At 40.3% G+C, this 20,549-nt stretch overlaps 2 protein-coding genes across 2 annotated transcripts in view; one reads left to right on the forward strand and one right to left on the reverse strand.

The window, feature by feature from the left end:
- CACNA2D4 (calcium voltage-gated channel auxiliary subunit alpha2delta 4) overlaps positions 1-20,549 on the reverse strand; it is a gene marked incomplete at both ends in the record, with an annotated part of 176,901 nt that overhangs the window by 56,020 nt on the left and 100,332 nt on the right. The window lies entirely within an intron of this gene.
- On the forward strand, positions 1,623-12,653 carry LRTM2 (leucine rich repeats and transmembrane domains 2; the record flags this gene model as incomplete). The annotated part of the gene is made up of 3 exons (XM_081331589.1): positions 1,623-1,710; positions 10,077-10,667; positions 12,199-12,653. 3 exons carry the CDS (start codon positions 1,623-1,625, stop codon positions 12,651-12,653), a joined length of 1,134 nt encoding a protein of 377 aa, XP_081187715.1.

Raw genomic sequence — 20,549 nt, forward strand, 5'->3', positions numbered from 1 at the left:
AAAACATATAGTAATTAGTAGGGACGCGGTGGCTCAGTGGGTTAGGACGCTGAGCTTGTCGATCAGAAGGTCGGCAGTTTGGCGGGTCGAATCCCGAGTGCTGCGTAACAGAGTGAGCGCCTGTTACTCGTCCCAGCTTCTGCCAACCTAGCAGTTCGAAAGCACGTAAAAAAATGCAAGTAGAAAAATAGGGACCACTACGGTGGGAAGGTAACAGCGTTCCGTGCGCCTTTGGCGTCCAGTCATGCCGGCCCCATGACCACGGAGACGTCCTCGGACAAGCGCTGGCTCTTCAGCTTTGAAACGGAGATGAGCACCGGCCCCTAGAGTTGGAAACGACTAGCACGCACGTGCGGGGGAACCTTTACCTTTACCTATAGTAATTAGTATATAGTAATATATTGTTTCTTTTCTTTTTTCTTCGTATTTCTTCATGTTTTTAAGCACTTTGTATGCATAGTTTTGTAGGTATTATAATTGTGTTTTGCTGCTTTTCTTCTTTTTCTGTTATTTCTTAAAAAGCACTAAAACAAACATAAACAAACAAGCGTATTCTCCATTTCATACTTCATCCTAGCTTGCTTTCCTTCTTCAGCAGCACTGGGGGAGTACCTTCAGAAGGGTACCTTCTCCTTTGGCTGGGTACCGATTTCCCAGAACGATTGCTTATAACTGGTGTCAAAAGCCTAGCCTACATTCAATAAAGACTACAGCATCATTTAGAAGGCAGTTTCTTCCATCTGCCCAAGGGCATAAACGTAATGAGATAGAGCACATGGCTGCCTTGCAGCCCATAGTCACATAATCTTGGGCTCCTCCTTGCTTCATTCCTTGCTCCATATCTTCAACACTTTTGGTCAATAGGAAACGTAGTGGAGGAATGATACAGAAAGAAGGAGAGAGCAAGTAAAAGATGGACCGCTTCCCCCACCCCTGAGTTAATCGTTGCCTTAGGTTGTAGGAATGGCCAGGGCTTTTTTTGTCATAGAACGCTCAGAACGGAGTTCCGGCACCTTTTATGGATGGAACCTTGTAGGGGTAGGCAAGGCAGGTTGTATGACTTGTGTGCATTCCGGCACCTTTTTCTTTTACAAAAAAAGCACTGGGAATGGCAATGTCACTCTCTCAGCCTCCACTTCAGGGATCACATCACCTGTAAGGAGGCTGGGCCTTGGAGTGGATGTGGTGCTCCTTGCGGTCCTAGTGGCTTCTACAGGGTTTTCTATTGGTCATTCTCTTTGCCTTCTCCTAAGTGCTGCCTATGCGTGTGATGCCAGCAGGGAAGAAACAGCTGGATGGGCTTCCTTCTTCTTTTCCCTCTACTGCTCTCAGTTGCCATAGCCTGGGGAGGGATTAATGCCCGAGCATTCTCCTCACTGGGGACCCATCTGAGCACTTTGCCTGGGAGTCCAGAGATCTCTCCTGATGCCTCCTTCTCTGCTAATTTTCTGTGGGTACCTATAAAAAAGCCCTCATTCTGAATGTCAGATTCCATCTCTAGGTTCTCTTCCAGACACCCGATAATCATATGATTTTTGTTCTGTTTTTATCTTCCAGATTAGCCAAATTACTGTTCAGACCTCCAAGTATATGCGCCAGTTCCTCTGGCAAGCACAAACGCCATGGGGAAAACAGCAAATGTTATGTTGTCTCTGAGTGGTGGCTACTGGTGGAGCAACAGACTTTCTCTGAGATGGAGAAAAACTAGCCGTAAGTATTACTGGAAACGTTTGCAAAGAGACCTTTTTAGGTGAAGGTAATAGGGACGCGGTGGCTCAGTGGGTTAGGACGCTGAGCTTGTCGATCGGAAGGTCGGCAGTTTGGCGGGTCGAATCCCGAGTGCCGCGTAACAGAGTGAGCGCCTGTTACTCGTCCCAGCTTCTGCCAACCTAGCAGTTCGAAAGCACATAAAAATGCAAGTAGAAAAATAGGGACCACTACGGTGGGAAGGTAACAGCGTTCCGTGCGCCTTTGGCGTCTAGTCATGCCGGCCACATGACCACGGAGATGTCCTCGGACAAGCGCTGGCTCTTCGGCTTTGAAACGGAGATGAGCACCGGCCCCTAGAGTCGGAAACGACTAGCACGCATGTGCGGGGGAACCTTTACCTTTACCTTTAAAGGAAAATAGCCTGGTTTTATAGTAACAGCGAACAGTATCCAGACCTTGTATTCTTTGGGACTTTGCATAGATGGTGTAAAATGTAACGTTAGAAAAAGAAGCTGCAGAATTTTTGCCGGAATGAATTAGACAGAGAGAAAATGTTCCCATCTTGTTCCTAATACCCAAAATAAGTGCAACCGACATGTTCTATCACCTCTCATAATGATGTTATTTTTAAAACATTTACTGGGCCGTTTCACCAGTAGTCGATATTTTGCATTAGCCCTATACATTTCTATCATAGAAGAGAATGCCTAGTTTCAGGAAAAAGGCTAAATGCATCATTTTTATGATAATGATGGATATCCAATCATTCAAATCTCATAGATTCTATGTGATCACAAGAGCCATACCCTCTTTGCTCACTAAGCATTCAAATTAAATAGGTACAGTTCTAAGGACTGTGAGCATTTTGTAATATATATATAATATATAAAAGCTTTTTCTCTTGCATGTTTAAAAAACGCAAAAGACCAAAAAGACACTTGGTATCACTTATCACATGTTATAATTTGTGAGCTCAGAGAAATGATTTGAAGAAAGAAGCAAAATAAAGAAGAAAAGTAAGTCGCCAGTAACTCGTGAGTCCAATCAAATATTTTCAAGCATTCTATGTTTCCATTTGCAACACAATCACCACCAAATTAGTTTATATTATTCACTGACTTATGATAAGTTCCAGCTAGAACACGGCTTTTCAACCTTTTCACCCATTGTACCACTTTTAGGATATGGCAACATCCAAGTACCACCAGTCGCCTAGCAAGGTGTCAAAAACTTGATGACCAAAAAAAAAAAAGGGAAAAAGTGATGAAGTACAGGTAGTCCTCGAGCAAGACAACTGCCTGCCCGCCTGGTGGCGCTCTTCCTCCTGTCCGAGGTTTTCATTGTTGTGAGCATTTCTGTTGAGGATTGGCAGCAGGGGTGGGGTGGGGGGGTGTTTGGTTTTTATTCTCCCCCTCTGCTGGGTGGTTGCAGCAGGTTTTGGTCAATTCACATGAACCTGGGGCAGTGTGACTGTCATAAATATGAATCAGTTGCCAAGTTAATGCCGCTTGGGGGGTGTGTGAAAGCCCTAATAAGCAGGCATATACATAGAATGAAAGGGACGCGGTGGCTCAGTGGGTTAGGACGCTGAGCTTGTCGATCAGAAGGTCGGCAGTTTGGCGGGTCGAATCCCGAGTGTCGCGTAACAGAGTGAGCGCCTGTTACTCGTCCCAGCTTCTGCCAACCTAGCAGTTCGAAAGCACGTAAAAAATGCAAGTAGAAAAATAGGGACCACTACGGTGGGAAGGTAACAGCGTTCTGTGCGCCTTTGGCGTCTAGTCATGCCGGCCACATGACCACGGAGACGTCCTCGGACAAGCGCTGGCTCTTCGGCTTTGAAACGGAGATGAGCACCGGCCCCTAGAGTCGGAAACGACTAGCACGCATGTGCGGGGGAACCTTTACCTTTACCTTTATACATAGAATGAAGGCTACTGCTAAGCTTGTAAGCCGCCCTGAGTCTTCGGAGAAGGGCGGGATATAAATGGAATAAAAAAAAAGTATCTGAATGTAAATCACAAGACCCTGGAGATGCTGCAACATTCCAGCTGATCGGCGCTTCTTCTGGGCTCAGAAGCACCAGGATCAGTGCCGAGCTCCATCTGGAGACTGGCACTGATTCTGGCGCTTCCACTGAGCCCTGACAGCCCTGAAGAAGCGCTGATCCTGGCACTTCCACTGAGCCCTGACAGCCCTGCAGCTCCAGCCGTCTCTCGCTCAGGCTTATGCAGTTCAGCTCATTCCCCTCTCCCACTACCACTTTTTTAGGATGGTCGCGTACCACCTGCCAGGTGCCAATGTACACAGGTGGTACCCGTACCACTGGTTGAAAAGCCCTGAGCTAGAACATCAACTCTAAGTGATCTTCCTCAAAGTGATGTTAACATGCATTCTTCCACTCCTTGTGTCAGCAGAAAAGTATAGCAATAACACTTAAACTTATATACTGCTTCATAGTGCTTTACAGTACTCTCTAAGTCAGGGGTTCCCAAACCCCAGTCCCTGGACCAGTGCCGGGCTGTGGCATGCCAGCAACCGGGCTGCACAAACAAGCAAAACCCCATCCATGGGATGCAGGCAGTACATAAAACCACACACCCTCCAGTCCACGAAAAAACCTCTCTCCAAGGAACCAGTCCCTGATGCCCAAAAGGTTGGGGACCTCTGCTCTAAGTGGTTTCTAGAGTCAGTATATTGCCCCCAACAAAGTATGTTGACATAAACTGCATTGCCTCTGTGGCCAAGCTTAATGTTAGCAAGCAGGCTGATAAATGGTGCTGTTCTGACAAATTTAATGGGCAGTTTTAGGACAGCAATTGGTGGATTTCCTCATGTTTTATTTATTTATTTTATTACATTTGTTTGTCTCCCATGTCACTGCAAGGAGACTTTGTCATTACCTGTCAGTGGCAAAAACAACCATTAGTTGTGTGTACTTAATGGTTAACAGTTAGATGGATGTCTAGGACAATATTTAACTTGAGTAATAGATCACTGACAAGAAGATATTTTACTCAGCCTTTCAGTTGAGTTATTTATGAATATGGTTCTTGCACTCTTCGGAAAGAGAGCAGGATTTAATAATAATAATAATAATAATAATAATAATAATAATAATAATAATAATAATAATAATAATAATAATAAGAAGAAGAAGAAGAAGAAGAAGAAGAAGAAGAAGAAGAAGTAGTTGGAAGGGACCTTGGAGGTCATCTAGTCCAACCCCCTGCTCAGGCAGGAAACCCTATACCATTTCAGACAAATGGCTGGTCAGTCTCTTCTTATAAACTTCCAGTGTTGGAGCACTCACCACTTCTGGAGGCAGGTTGTTCCACTGGTTAGTTGTTCTACCTGTCAGGAAGTTTCTCCTTAGTTCTAGGTTGCTTCTCTCCTTGACTAGTTTCCATCCGTTGCTTCTTGTCCTGCTTTCAGGTGTTTTGGAGAATAGCTTGGCTCCCTCTTCTTTGTGGCAGCCCCTGAGATATTGGAACACTGCTATCATGTCACCCCTCACCCTTCTCTTCATTAAACTACACATACCCAATTCCAGCAACCGTTCCTTATATGTTTTAGCCTCCAGTCCACCAATCATCTTTGTTGCTCTTCTCTGTACTCTTTCTAGAGTCTCGACATCTTTTTTACATCGTGGTGACCAAAACTGGATGCAGTATTCCAGGTGTGGCCTTACCAAGACATTGTAAAGTGGTATTAGTACTTCATGTGATCTTGATTCTATCCCTCTGTTAATGCAGCCTAGCACTGTGTTGGCTTTTTTGGCAGCTGCAGCACACTGCTGGCTCATATTTAAGTAATTGTCCACTAGGACTCCGAGATCTCTCTCACAGTTACTACTATTGAGCAAGGTACCACCTATACTATACCTGTGCATTTGATTTTTCCTGCCTAAATGTAGAACCTTACTTTTTTCACAATTGAATTTCATTTTGTTAGATAGTGCCCAGTGTTCGGGTTTGTCCAGATCCTCCTGTATCTTAAGCCTATCTTCTGGAGTATTGGCTATTCCTGCCAGCTTGGTGTCATCTGCAAATTTGATGAGTTCCCCATCTATCCCGTCACCCAAATAATTGATGAAGATGTTGAAGAGCACTGGGCCCAGAACAGAGCCCTGGGGCACCCCACTACACACTTCCTTCCATGTAGATGCAGTTCCATTGAGGACCACACGCTGAGGATGGCCTGTCAGCCAGCTATGAATCCATCTGGTGGTGATGCTATCTAACCCACATTTTTCTATCTTATCAAGTAGTAGGTTGTGATCTACTTTATCAAATGCCTTACTGAAGTCCAAGTAAATTATATCTACAGCATTCCTCTGGTCCACTAGTTTTGTTACTTGGTCAAAGAATGCAATAAGATTTGTCTGGCATGATCTGTTTTTGACAAACCCATGTTGGCTTTTAGTGATTACTTTGTTCGCATCAAGGTGTTCGCTGATTTGTTGTTTGATTATCTTTTCCAGAATCTTCCCAGGTATTGAGGTCAGGCTGATAGGTCTGTAGTTTCCTGGATCTATTTTTTCCCTTTTTTGAATATGGATACTACATCAGCTCTCTTCCAGTCCTCTGGTAGTTCCCCAGTGCTCCAGGATCTTTGAAAAATATAGTTCAGTGGTTCTGAGATCACATCTGCTAGTTCCTTGAGAACCTTGGGGTGTAATCCATCTGGTCCTGGTGATTTGAACTCGTCTAGGCTGGACAGGTGCTCACTTACCATTTTCTTGCCTATCTTAACTTGCGTTTCTATTCTGTTTTTTATGGCACTGGTTTTGGTAGGTTGGACTGTTTTTTCCCTTTGTGTAAAGACAGATGCAAAAAATGAGTTAAATAGTTCTGCTTTATCCCTGTTGCTTGTCACCTTCTTGCCACTTTCCCCCACTAATGGACCAATCATTTCCTTAACTTTTTTCTTGTTTTTTATATGTTGAAAGAAGCTTTTTTTGTTATTTTTGACTTTAGTCGCAAGCCTTAGTTCATTTTGATGAACATAATGATGATGATGATGAAGATGATGACGATGATGATGTTGGAAGGGACCTTGGAGGTCATCTAGTCCAACCCCCTGCCCCAACCCTATACCATTTCAGACAAATGGCTGTCCAGTCTCTTCTTAAAAACTTCCAGCATTCACCACTTCTGGAGGCAGGCTGTTCCACTGGTTAATTGTTTTAGCTGTCAGGAAATTTCTCCTTAGTTCCAGATTGCTTCTCTCCTTGATTGATTTCCATCCATTGCTTCTTGTCTTGCCTTTGGGTGCTTTGGAGAATAGCTTGACTCCTTCTTCTTTGTGGCAGCCCCTGAGATATTGGAACACTGCTATCATGTCACCCCTCGTTCTTCTCTTCATAAAACTAGACATACCCAATTCCAGCAACTGTTCCTTGTATGTTTTAGCCTCCAGTCCTCTGATCATCTTTGTTGCTGTTCTCGGTACTCTTTCTAGAGTCTCGACATCTTTTTTACATCGTGGTGACCAAAACTGGTCATATTTAAGTGATTGTCCACTAGGACTCTGAGATCTTATTTAAACAACAGTTTGGTAATCTTTTGGAAGAATGCCAAACCCGTATCTAAAAAAAACCAAGCTAACTGATAGATGAGTTGCTTGCTGAGGGGCATAAGCTGAAATGGGTGGGGGTGCACTGCCAGAGCTCCCTGCCACCCTATTGCTCTAAACCTTAATGCCATGTTTAAGAAAACACACTTAGCACTCTTTCAAAACAGTGCTTGTCCATGAAAAAGTTAATTTAAAAGCATTTAAATAAATGGTGCAGGATCCTATATACTAAAATACGGAAGACAGAGGATCTACGGAGGTTTCAAGTATCTATTGGAAGTGGGATAGATTCCAGTTCCTGACTATATAATCAACTACATAGTCAGTGAAGAATTGAAGATGGCGACCTCACTCAAAATTGTGTTGGAAGAACAAGGAAAACTGCATTTTAAAATTGGAACAGCTAAACACATAAATCTAATCTGTCTCTCTGGCAGGTTGAGGATGAGGCCAAAGTGTCCTTTAAAAATGGCCATCTCTGTGCTGCAGTTAAAAGGATAAAGAGTCCAAATCTGAAATTACTTTGTGTCCAATGAAGAAATAGAAACTTAATAAACTTCAGTGAACTATCAGTCTCTGTAGTTATGAAAAGGGTTCATTAATGAGGAGGCATGCAGTTAAGCTAGGCAGGGGGTAGCGACACTCACCCAAACCTACAACTGGGGGTCAAGTGCAATATGTCAATAAAAGTTGCTGAGAAAATGGTTTCTTTTCACCTTCCTTTGTTAAAACACCATTGCTTCCTAGATTGCTATTATAAATTATTTACCCTAAATGCTACTGAGCCCTAGCCTAATCTTATACTTCTGGATCACCTTACTAGAGTCCTGAACATCCTACAAAGTAACACGATCTTTTCTTGACATAAGAGCATACACTGGGCTTGACAGTTTCTCTTAATCTATTGTTCCGTAACTATTGCTGGCTTTCATGGGATGAAAAAGTATCTAGCTGCTCTGCTGAACATCCATAAAAAATGTCTTTTGAGATCTTGATACATGTACCTTCTGTCCTTTGCAAACAACCACATGCTTTACTCATGTTTTTCTTGGCACTTCTGTTTCCTCAGCAACATAAGTAATTGAAGTCTTTTCTTTCTCTCGGCTATCTCTTTCACCAGGAGAGTTTTGGTGTATATCTAATTCTTAAGCTGAAATTTCCAGTTGCTTAGAAGTAGCACCATTGCCTCATTTTGAATAATGGTATTTCAAAAGAGTTCTGTCACAGTCTTAACAGAAAGAAGGGCATTTGATTAAATGTGCATAGAAGAGTAATGCATTTATGTGATATATTCTCACCTTTCTCTGTACACAAAAGCATTAAATGTTCTCCCATCATCAGAAATATCACTGTATTATTAATATGGTACTTCTGTCAGGCGTCCAAAGGCAAGATGGTTTTAATAACACATGTCACTTTTCCTTTCTCCTTGGTCTATCAGGCATAATCCTACATTAGAATGAGATGTTCTAAGAGGAATTAAATTCTCTAATCAAATAGTATCAACTATGGTGCCAACATACAGAATGCATCAAAATATTTCTACTGCTGCCTGTGACCTCTACAATAAGCAGGAAGATACGTTATGAAGACTGCTCTGTAGCCTTTTTAAATTTTGATCTGTCAGATTAAACCCTAATTTTCTTATGATACTGATATAGGAGCATCAGGTAGTTTTGGACTGAACTCACTATAGAATCATAGCAATGAATTATGTATTAATGTTCAGTCCCATATTAACTGATTCTAGATTTAATCTAAATCAAAACTGATATCTTCACAAAAAAGTAGTAGTTTCTGGTGCATTTAATTCACTTTTCTTGTAAGTAAGACCAGATAGAATGTGGTTTTTTTCCCTTGAGTTTTGCCACTTAATTATGGGAAGCTGATGAAGGCCTTTATTTGTTGGTTGGTTATACTTTTAGAATACAGCACTACTGTATTTCACCTGCAGCAAATGATGCCATGCTTAATGTCTTGGGTGCTTGTGTAATGTTTTAACATTTGCTTATGCTAGTTATTCATGATATACTTTTGTAATTTGTAAGTACTGAGGGCTGTTTGGGCACATTGAATTTAGAAGAGTTAAACAAAAGATAGTAAATACAACCACTGTTGTAGTCAATCAGATGTATAATAAATCCCACTGAAAAAATATCAACCCATTGAATGGATAATTTATGTTCTAAATTATCTTAAGTTAACTGTCCTAAGAATATCTAATTAAATATAAGCAAATATATTATTTATAAACGCTAATGGTCTAGCAAGTTCTCTTTTATAGTTCTGGATTATCTTCCATTCATACTTAATTCCATTGTGTCTAGGATGCTGGACACTGTGGTATCAGGCAGAAAAATCTCTGAGGAAGTATGACCTTTCTTTTCCACAGTGTGAGGATGTTTATTCTTTAGCCCCAGTAGCTCATCAGAAGCTAAAAGGAAGCTCACACTGTGGGAATCCATCTGGCTGCACAAGGATTAATCTGTGAAAAAGCTCATTTGGCTACCATTCAACTCTTAATGCTCCTTTCAAAGAGAAAGGGAGAAGGAAGGAGGCATTAAGGCCAACAAGAAATCACCCTAGAACACAATGCAACTGGTTCTAGAACTCTTTGAATCAAGAGTATTAAAAACCATCCTCTAGGTTAGTAGATGGAATTCTACTGTGATGGAGACACTTGTGCATCTGGTTGCAAGATACAGTAGCATTAATAGGTGAAACTGTGGTTACATGCAGTCATGGAAGATGCTTCAATATATTGTGTTTGGTTTTCCTCTTCTCTTGTGCAGTGTTTGCTTGTTGGCTTTCGTTTTGCGCAGCAGAGAGTTTCATCACATGTCCCTCCTCTTGTAAGTGCAACAGTGGTACCCTGGAAGTGGACTGCAGTGGTTTAGGCCTTTCATCCATTCCCTTGGACATTCCTACTAGTACCAGGACCTTCCTTTTCCTTAACAATCAACTCAGCACCTTGTCGGAACAAGCTTTTTCCAATCTTTCTGCTCTTCAGAGACTGGATCTTTCCAACAATTTCTTAGATCAACTTCCTGAGAATGTTTTCAGAGACCTAGTTAATCTTACTGAACTACAGCTGAGGAATAATAGCATCAGAAGTTTGGACAAAGATCTTCTGCAGAACACTGTTCTTTTGCATCAGTTGGATCTCTCCATTAATGGACTTGCTCAAATTCCCTCAGGAATTTTTGATGATTTGCCTTCTCTTCGTTGGCTTTCTCTCCGATCAAACCGTCTGCAGAATTTGGACAGGGTAACTTTTGAGCCATTAATCAGCCTACAACAGTTACATGTGGGAGATAATCCATGGGAATGTGACTGTAATTTAAGAGATTTTAAATATTGGATGGAATGGTTCTCTTATCGAGGTATGTACATTAAAGATTGGTCTAAATTGAGGGTTATTTTTTGCTAGTTTACTATCAATTACCAGAAAGAAAAATTAGTCAGATATGCAAACTTCAGATCTTGGGCTAGGAGGATAGTCACAGTGCTTAATTTGACTTCGTTAATGATACTGTAGTGTTTTGTAGTTGGTTTAGGCAGAGATATTTGCTTAGCTAAAGTCATTCAGCTTCCTGGAAGTGAGTTTATTTTCATTGGATCAAGATGGGGAGGGTATCCAATCCATTTCAATCATTCTGGAGTTTCTAAACATACTGTTGAAAATGCAGAAGAACTGAACACAAATCAAAGCCAGGATAAAGCTCAACATTTGAGCTTTTAAGACAACAATTTAGTTTTACCACTTGTATGCAAGAGGCTTGTAACGAAACTTAATCTTGGATTGTTTAATACAGAGTCATGGCTTCAATAGGACTCGACACTGGTCACCCTTAAGCATTTAGATTTTCCCATCTTTAAAATCGATCAACAGTGTATAACTGGGTGGTCCATAATTATTCCACTAGATTAGTTGAGACTATTATTGGGTGGGAAATATTAAGCATTTGTTAATGGTACTGCCAAGTATACTGTTTGATACATGCTGTTTAGTGGCTTCCCTTTTAAAAACTGATATTAATAATTAGTATTCAAATCTTCTGAGTCACCTTGAAAGTATGTTTTACCAGAATCATCACTGATACAAATTTATGTAGTAAATTCCTCACATTGCACTGTAGAAAGTTAGATGTTTCTACTGATTATTATCCATTGGTTGCCAATTCATTTCTAGACTGGCCTTAACTTTTATAGGTGCTCAAAACCCATTTCTAACTATACATACACTTAACTCTAGATCTGGAATTCTTGAGTGGACAAAGACACTGTCATTTTAATTGTGATAATGTTGTCATTGATAGTCCTCCTAATAAAGTCCAATTAGCATAGTGACAGCTCACATCTTGATTTTTTGAATCAAAAGTTGGAGAGAGCCACTTCACCCATCTATTTCACCCGAGTGGTCATAGTACAATCAGAATTTAACATTCTTAATCAATGTTTACCCAGCACCTGCTTGAACTTAGCCATTGAAGCTCATAATGTGTCTAAGTAATTGGCCACTCTCTTTTAAAGCTTTTTCGTGTTGTTCTAGAATGTTTGTGGCTGCTGCTGCTGCAGCATTATGTTTCTTGCTTTTTATTTACCTTTTAATCATTTTGGGAAGTTTGGGTTATTTACGTTTATTGTTACGCACTTGAAACATGAGGGGAAACCCAGCTTAAAGTGCAAGGTTTCCGAAAAGCTTTTTGCTTTAATAATTTGTTCCACAAGCCTGACTTTCTTGATATGCTAATGTAGCTACTATTTAGGTAAGCAACAGTAGGCCACTCCAATATTGAAGAATTCAGCCACAACAGCTCTACTGAAATGCATTATTATACTGAGACCACAGTATGGTCTCACTTGAGGATAGGGAACTAAGCTTTTTTTTTCTTTCTCTCTCTTATGGGATAGGAGGAAAGATAGACCAGCTGGCATGTACTTTGCCTAAGGAGCTGCGGGGGAAGGATATGCGCTTGGTACCCATGGAGATGTTTAACTACTGTTCCCAGCTGGAGGATGAGAACAGCTCTACTGTGCTGGACAATATCGGTCCTCCTTGCACTAAGGGAAGCCAAACTGCTCCCAAACCCAAAACAAGTCCTGAAACAGAAGAGGATCCCAGCGTGGGTTGTCCCCAGAAGCAAAAGCCACGACCCATCAGTGTGCGTCGAGCCATTGGCACAGTCATCATTGCTGGGGTTGTTTGTGGCATTGTGTGTATCATGATGGTGGTGGCGGCAGCCTATGGCTGTATCTATGCATCTCTCATGGCTAAGTACCATCGGGAGCTGAAGAAGAGGCAACCATTAATGGGTGATACAGAGGGAGAACACGAGGAACAAAAACAGATCTCCTCTGTGGCCTGAATTTTCTTGGAAATTTGAAGCAGAATAGGATACAGCCAAGACTTAAGAATACTTCCTCCCAGGTGAGCAGATGGACTGTGCAATTATGCCATTGGTCCAATTAGTAAAATGTGTTTATGGGTTCAAGACACCTGGCTCCGGGTTCATGTTCACTTTCCTTTGTTCTCATGGAACTCTAGGTGAATAAAAGATGTCTTCTCTTTGCACCAGATTTCCCATTAATGGTCACATCTTGGGAAAGTCAGCCAAACAAGCATCTTTGTTTGATTTCCCTGCTTTTTTACTTCTATTTTTTTGCAAATATCCATTGTCTCACAGAGTCTTTGGCACTCAAAAATATTTGTTAACTGTCTAAACTCCCCCTGTGGCATCACTCATGTTATTGTACAACTATTTATTCATTTTAGCTGTGCTAAAGAAATTTAGTTCACAAACACTCCAGGCTCATAGGCCTGAACAGTAATTGAATCCACCATAGTCAGTGGAAGTCTAATCTTCCTCTCTTAACACTAGAAATAATGAATATTTAGATGTACCATAATCAACGTAACATATGCTTATTAACATATGTATATTAACATATGCTTATTGCCTATATACTTATCCACACTTCTATCCACATCTTTCTTTACATATCATCAATATGTAATTGTGGAGAGTTAAAAAAATATGTCTCCTATCTCCTCATTCAGATTTTTTTCCTGATAGCTACAATGAAGAACAATGAAAAGCATCTGCAGAAGAATGGATCACGTCACTCCTATTAAAAGATCAATCTTTAGGAAAGGCCCTGAGTCTCATCTGGTTGATCAAAGGCCAAGTTGAAAATGTGATAGAAAGGATGCAATTCTGAAAATGTGTGGCCCCTTCATGCTAACGCTCTCCAACTGTGGTCACTTGCATCTATGTATACAACATACTAAGAATCCTCATAGGATTTCTGGTGAAAATATATGGATAGTAGAAATAAGATTTTGAGCAGATTTTGCATAAATTATATTCAGGCACTCAGACAACACCCTGAAGTATACATGTGTACACACTCCCGTGTATATACACATACTGAACATATGAATTCTCATCTTAGGTATTTTTCTCAAGCAAACATTGCATCACATTAGCCTTATTTTTCTTTAAACTGGTGGCAGCAGGGAGAGAAAACCAGCCTAAGGACTCATTTTATATTACTGGAAGTGGGATAAATTGCAGTCTCCAGAGGAAAGCACACATTGCCATGGTAACCTGCTCTAGCCCGTCACAGCGGGTATTCCTGGGATAAGAAGATGACACAAGAGGTCGGTGCAGCCACAGTTTTTGTGGATATTGTGATTCTTGCAGTCATAAAGTAGCTTAACAGGTGGCCCAGATTCTGAGGTTTATCTCCTGCAACTGAGAAGCAGAACCTAGCTGGGCAAGGAACAGGCCACCTTCATTCTTCCTTGTTTTGTTGTGTGATGCCTTTGGCAGCAGCTTCTGTTTGTGAATGGAAGAATTCTCACTTAAAAAAAAAACAACAAATCTCCCCCGTCATCTGTCAGCAGCAGTCACACTGGGATAAACCTAAGATTCCAACGTGGGAGTAGAAAAGCTGTTTCTCTTCTATTAGCAAAGAAGCACTGGATTCAAAGAGAGAATCGTTTTCATGTAAGGATGACACGGGTGGTAGAAAAACAACAACATATGGAACGTTTCCTGGAGGATCTGACATAATGTGCAAAAAGCCAACATCAAGGCCAAAGGCAAATGTTAAGAATGGAAAAAACCTTTTCCCCCACACACAATGAACTATATAAGTACTATAGTTCTTCCAAGGAACATTTTGTCTGATGAACAAAACTAAACAATCAAAGACGCTAAACAATGACTTTATCTGTATTGCTTCCACCACATTTATGCCCAGGATTTCAGAACTAGCAATGAATCTGCTAGCTACACAACTTCAACCTTACTGTCTCAGTAGTTTCCCCAAAGGAAACTAACCTCTTCAATTGACTAGACAGCACACAATATACTTGAAATGGAACATGCCAGAACTGTATCTTTAAAAATCTCTATTTTATTTGTAAGAAATAATGATGACACGATTGCACAGACGAATCATATTTGCATTTATGTTTAGGAAATAAGAATATCTGGGCAATAAAAATTACAAGAGGAAGAGTGAAAAAAAAATCTGTTTTCTTTCTGACCCCTATTCTTACCTCTGAAATGATCCTTTATTGCATTCTTTTTGTCATGTTGGGATTTCAGTTAAAAATCTTAGCCTATGTTCTGATTTCTTATTAATAGGGAGAAGGGTTGGCCCTGATATTTCCAGATTTATATTTAGAAGCTTGTATTTGAAAAGGTGACATAGATGAAAGACAGATTAAAAAAAAGATGGGTGGATATTAAGTTAATCCCAAAGACACTAGAGTTCTTTGGAAGTACAATGAGGTACTAAAAATTTAGGGCATGGAGAATGCAATAATCCTAACTGAAAAGAGTCCTCATTATATTATTGGGAAACTGTGCCTTCAGCTATGATTGGAAAGTCTATAGACTAAAACATTTAGCATTCTTGTACTGATGTCCAGAAACTTCTATGAACCTCCACATTACACAGTGTCTTGCATCTCATCAACTTCCTATTGTACAGTCTGTATTCTATGTATCCACAGCCTATATTGTGAATATAGGGATTTATAACATCTTTGTTCTTGTACTGCTGCTATTAATATGAAGTGTGGCTAGATGCAGTGCAAAGAATTCAGAAAAAGGTTGTACCAAATTCACATGTAAACAGTTTCAGATCTGCTGTTGAACTAGAACTCGAAGGATAAGTAGAGCAGAGCCTATATACCCTTCTTTGTATGCATGTAACCAGGGTACCTATGCATAAGATCAAAATAATACAAGATATACATGGCAGTGCAATGTACATTAGGGAAATTGTTCCATCCAGTGATATAATACAATAGTTAGAATTTGTAATATGCAAACCCATAGAGTATTTTCCCCAAATGATATAAAAAATGCAGCATTACTGCTACAGGTTCTAATATGACAAATAGCCCTAATAATTTTAATGGAACTTAATTGTTCAGCTATTAATTCTAGTAGTGTCACTGAAGCTTCTTTGTTGGTGTGAGTAGAATTGTTTAACCAAAAGATGCCTAAGTGCGACTGATTAAACTAAAAGAATCCCAATCAAAATTGGAAGATTAGAAATTTTTTTAAAAAATTAGGAAATTAATAATACATGTATCACATATGAAAAAAAAACTTGCATGCATCCAATTTAAATAGAAATTTCTTCATCACCTGTGAAGCCTTCCTAGATATGATCCAGGCTATTAGGTGCAGCCAGAACACTTTCAACATTCACAGAAAATGGTTCTTTGTAGTTGTTAAGAAGCCATATTGAAGGACAATCAAACTCATTAGTAATTGTGGCATAAACATGCATTGTGCTTTCTAGGGATGAAATATCAGTAGAGAGTTCAAGGGAAATAAAGATCCTTTTGAGAAAGTCAGAATAATCCAGGATGGCACACATCCTGGAGAAAGGGCAGAATTGTTAGACAGATGGCACATACAATCCTTTTCCTTTCTGTTAAAAGTTTAAAGAAAATAAATTTTTAAACGAAAAAAAACAGATGAACGTATATTATATTTCTGGCTTGTGTTTTAGAAGATAAATAAAGAATGTATTTTCCTACAGAACATGCCTCTTGTTTTAATTCACTACTGTGTGGTGAAGGAATTAAGAGCTCTGAAAATTTCCTGCAGAAATGCCACAAAAAGGAAAGATTTCTTCAATGTCTGTGTGAATAGATCTCTAAAAATACACAATAAATTGAAGAGACTACAGCTGAGGTTAAGCAATCATTTATTAGGGGTTAAGTTATGCTGCCACAACCAAGAGGGAACCTATTTTTGCAAAAAGATAAGATTATATTCTTGTGGTTTAATGAAACATGCTGTCTGAAATGCATGATTGTCCTCAGAGCTAGACATATTACAGGTATTAGAAGCACACACCAACAGAAGGGACCCACCTCTACCTGCCCAGTTAGGCCATATGACGTCATGACATTCTGCTTAAAAAAAAGAGAATTCTCTGACACCAAAGAGTCAGAATGTGAGGGTTGGACGGTATCTTAAAAATAATATAGATCACCCTTCATCCAGTGCTGGAATTCACTACTACTGCAACTCTGTCAGGTAGCCATTCATCCCATCTTAAAATACTTCCAGCAAAGGAGAAACCTTTGCACACAGTCTGTTTTGTTATTGTAGAAGTCTTATCATTTAGATTTCTGGAGCCTTGTCACAGTCTTCACATAATTTAAATCCATTGCTTCTCATCGTATCTTCTAGAACAGGGGTCCCCAACCCATGGTCCATGGACCGGCACTGGGGCACGGCATGCCAGAAACCGGGCCATGCAAACAAGCAAAGCCCCATCCGCGAGATGCAGGCAGTACACAAAACCACACCCTTTCCGGTCCACAGAAAAACCTCTCTCCACAGAACCGGTCCCTGGTGCCCAAAACATTGGGGGCCACTGTTCTAGAACAACTCAGCACTTCTGTTCCATCTTCTACATGATAGCCTTTCCATTTCTTGAAAACAGCTATTGTATTTCCCCAGAGTCGTCTCTTCTCCAGAAAATGACTCCAACTTTTATTGTTTTTCTTCTAAGATTCTTATCACCTTGGCTGTTCTTCTTTGGAGATATTCCAATTTGTCAATGTCATTTCTAAATGTGGTTTAAACCTGGATGCACTATGATGTGATCTGATCAATGCAGAGTAAAGAGGAACCATGAGTCCTCTTGATTTTGATACTTTGGTTGTTGCAGTTAGGACTGCATTTGCTTTTTTATTGCAGCTGTGACACACTGGTTAACACTCAGTTTGATCCTTTTCACATATGCTATTGCCCAATATTTCCATCCTACACTCACGTCTTAGATATTTCCTACTCAAATATAAGATTTTGCATTGAAATGCATCTTGCTACCCTATTATTTCAACTTGTCAGAGTCCTCCTGAATGTTAATAATCTTGTTCTTGATAAACCTATTCTAGTTTCCACCAGAAAATGTTTTGTTTTCTGCTGCTCAGAAATTGATTGCTTAATAAACTATTTAAGAGTTTTGTTCAGTATTAATGTGAAACTAACCAGCTAGTTGTCACTTAGGTCCTCTTTCCTTGCCTTTTGAAAATAGGAACAACATTACATGCCAAAACAATTAGTCAAAGAGATAGGTTTTTCCCTCATGCCATCACTCTGCTGAGCACCTAATTTCCACCGCACACTCTTACGTATGTCTAAGGATATTTACCCACGTAGTATTATCTTTCCCGTCTTTCCTCCTATATTATGATTATATTACGTTTTGTTCGTATGTATACTGAGAGCTTATGCACTGAAGATAAATTCCTTGCTTGTCCAATTACACTTGGCTAATAAAGAATATTCCCATGGAACCACTGATTGGTTCAAAATTGGGAAAGGAGTCCGGCAAGGCTGTATACTGTCGCCCTGTCTATTTAACTTATATGCAGAGCACATCATGAGAAAGGCAGGGCTAGATGAATCAAAAGTTGGAATTAAGATTGCCGGAAGAAATATCAACAACCTAAGATACGCAGATGATACCACTCTAATGGCAGAAAGTGAAGAAGAACTAAAGAGCCTCTTGTTGCGGGTGAAGAAGGAGAGTGCAAAACTTGGGTTGAAACTTAACATTAAGAAAACCAAGATCATGGCATCTGGCCCTCTCAATTCCTGGCAAATAGATGGGGAAGAAATGGAGGTAGTGACAGATTTTATTTTCCTGGGCTCCAAGATCACTGCAGATGGGGACTGTAGCCAAGAAATTAAAAGACGCTTGCTCCTGGGGAGGAAAGCCATGGCAAATCTAGACAGCACACTAAAAAGCAGAGACATCACCCTGTCAACAAAAGTGCGTATAGTCAAGGCTATGGTCTTCCCAGTTGCAATGTATGGCAGTGAAAGTTGGACCATAAGAAAGGCTGAGTGCCAAAGAATTGAGGCCTTTGAACTATGGTGCTGGAGAAGACTCCTGCGAGTCCCTTGGACGGCAAGGCGATCAAACCGGTCAGTCCTAGAGGAGATCAATCCTGACTGCTCTTTAGAAGGCCAGATCCTGAAGCTAAAACTCAAATACTTTGGCCACCTAATGAGAAGGAAGGACTCACTGGAGAAGAGCCTAATGCTGGGAAAGATCGAGGGCAATAGAAGAAGGGGACGACAGAGAATGAGGTGGCTGGATGGAGTCACTGAAGCAGTAGGCGTGAGCTTAAATGGACTCCAGAAGATGGTAGAGGACAGGAAGGCCTGGAGGAATGTTGTCCATAGGGTCGCGATGGGTCGGACACGACTTCGCAGCTAACAACAACAACAACCCCCTTCTTCTATTCAATTATTACCCTACCCTAACCTTCCCTATCCATTTGCCCTTTTCCAATCCACTGGCACTATGGCTGTCCTTCATGATTCCTCACTGGGGGGACTCTAAAATGATATCTTCAAACCCTTTCAAGATTCTTGCATGTAAATGATCCTGGAGAGGTAAACAATGTACTGTAGTCAGCTGTTCCATTATTTCCATATACTCAAATTCTTGGATCTCAATACATGTACACTTTCTTCACATATAATGTCATTCCTCCTCCCCTCTTATCTAACTTATTATTAAATATATTATGCACTTATTATTAAATATATTATGCACTAACTTATTATTAAATATATTATGCACTTTCAATCCTAGCAGTTCGCTCGTTTTATGCCACCAGATTTTAGTATTGATGGATAAATTATATTTTCCTTCCTGCATTAAGACTCCTATTTTTTTGCTGCCCCCCCAACCCGGCCACTTTATACATTGTACAGAAACATTGGGACCCCAGAGACACATGGCTTGATTTACTTCAACTTGTATTTATATGTTCATTATTGGATACCTTCACATTCTGCACACTCCTCCTAGTCCCAGATCAGCATTACATTGTTTTCTATTTTGTTTTGTTTTCTCCATCCTTCATATAATACAGTTCAAAGCCCTTTGGATTACGTTTGCAAGGTGCTTTCCAAATACAGTCTAGCCAGTTCTCATGAAGGTTAGCTCATCTTTTGTTTCATCTTGGAAACACCATTGGAGAAAAATTCAAGCTATTCCTGTTAGCATCATAATTGGTAGCCAGTTGTTTTCTTCCAGTATTCTTTTCTCTTTCTGGGACAAATCTTTTGATGGAAATAAAGGAAGAAAATATGATCTGTGTTTCCATCTTCTACCCAATATCTCATACTCCTTGCAGTGCCTTCAAGGCTGTGCCTGACCAAATTATTTATTTCCACATGGATCAGCAGAAAGGAATAATTATCAGTGGATGTAGTCTGGGGAGCCTTTCCACCACATTCTGTATATTTGCCCCAAGAGGACAAAACATTTCTTTGACGGAAAAGCCAACCAATTGCTCATTCATATATCTGCATAGCTCTCTGGAGAAAGGACCTTTTCAGCCAAAATGAAAGCACAGCTGCTCTTTCAGGTGCTTCATCTAGAACATCTGTCACTGCAGTTTTGCCCAAGCTCAGCCACTGGTGTCTTCTTCCTTTGGGAAAGGCAGATACTGACCAAGTTAGAACTGTGTTTTTCATGCTGCATTCAGGATTTTGCCCTCTTTGTGTGACAACCTTCCAGTATTTAAGGAATGATGTCTGATCCTCCTTAGATTTTTTTCCAGGCTAAATATATGGAAGTTCCTTCAGCCTTTCCTTGAAGATTTGCTTTCTGTATACCCAACCACAATATGTTTTCCTCTCTCTCCTTTGAACCCATTCCATTCATTTATAGCCTTAAAGATTAATACCCAGAAC

The sequence above is a fragment of the Vipera berus genome (genome assembly GCF_964194415.1).
Source record: "Vipera berus genome assembly, chromosome: 6".
NCBI lineage: Eukaryota > Metazoa > Chordata > Lepidosauria > Squamata > Viperidae > Vipera > Vipera berus.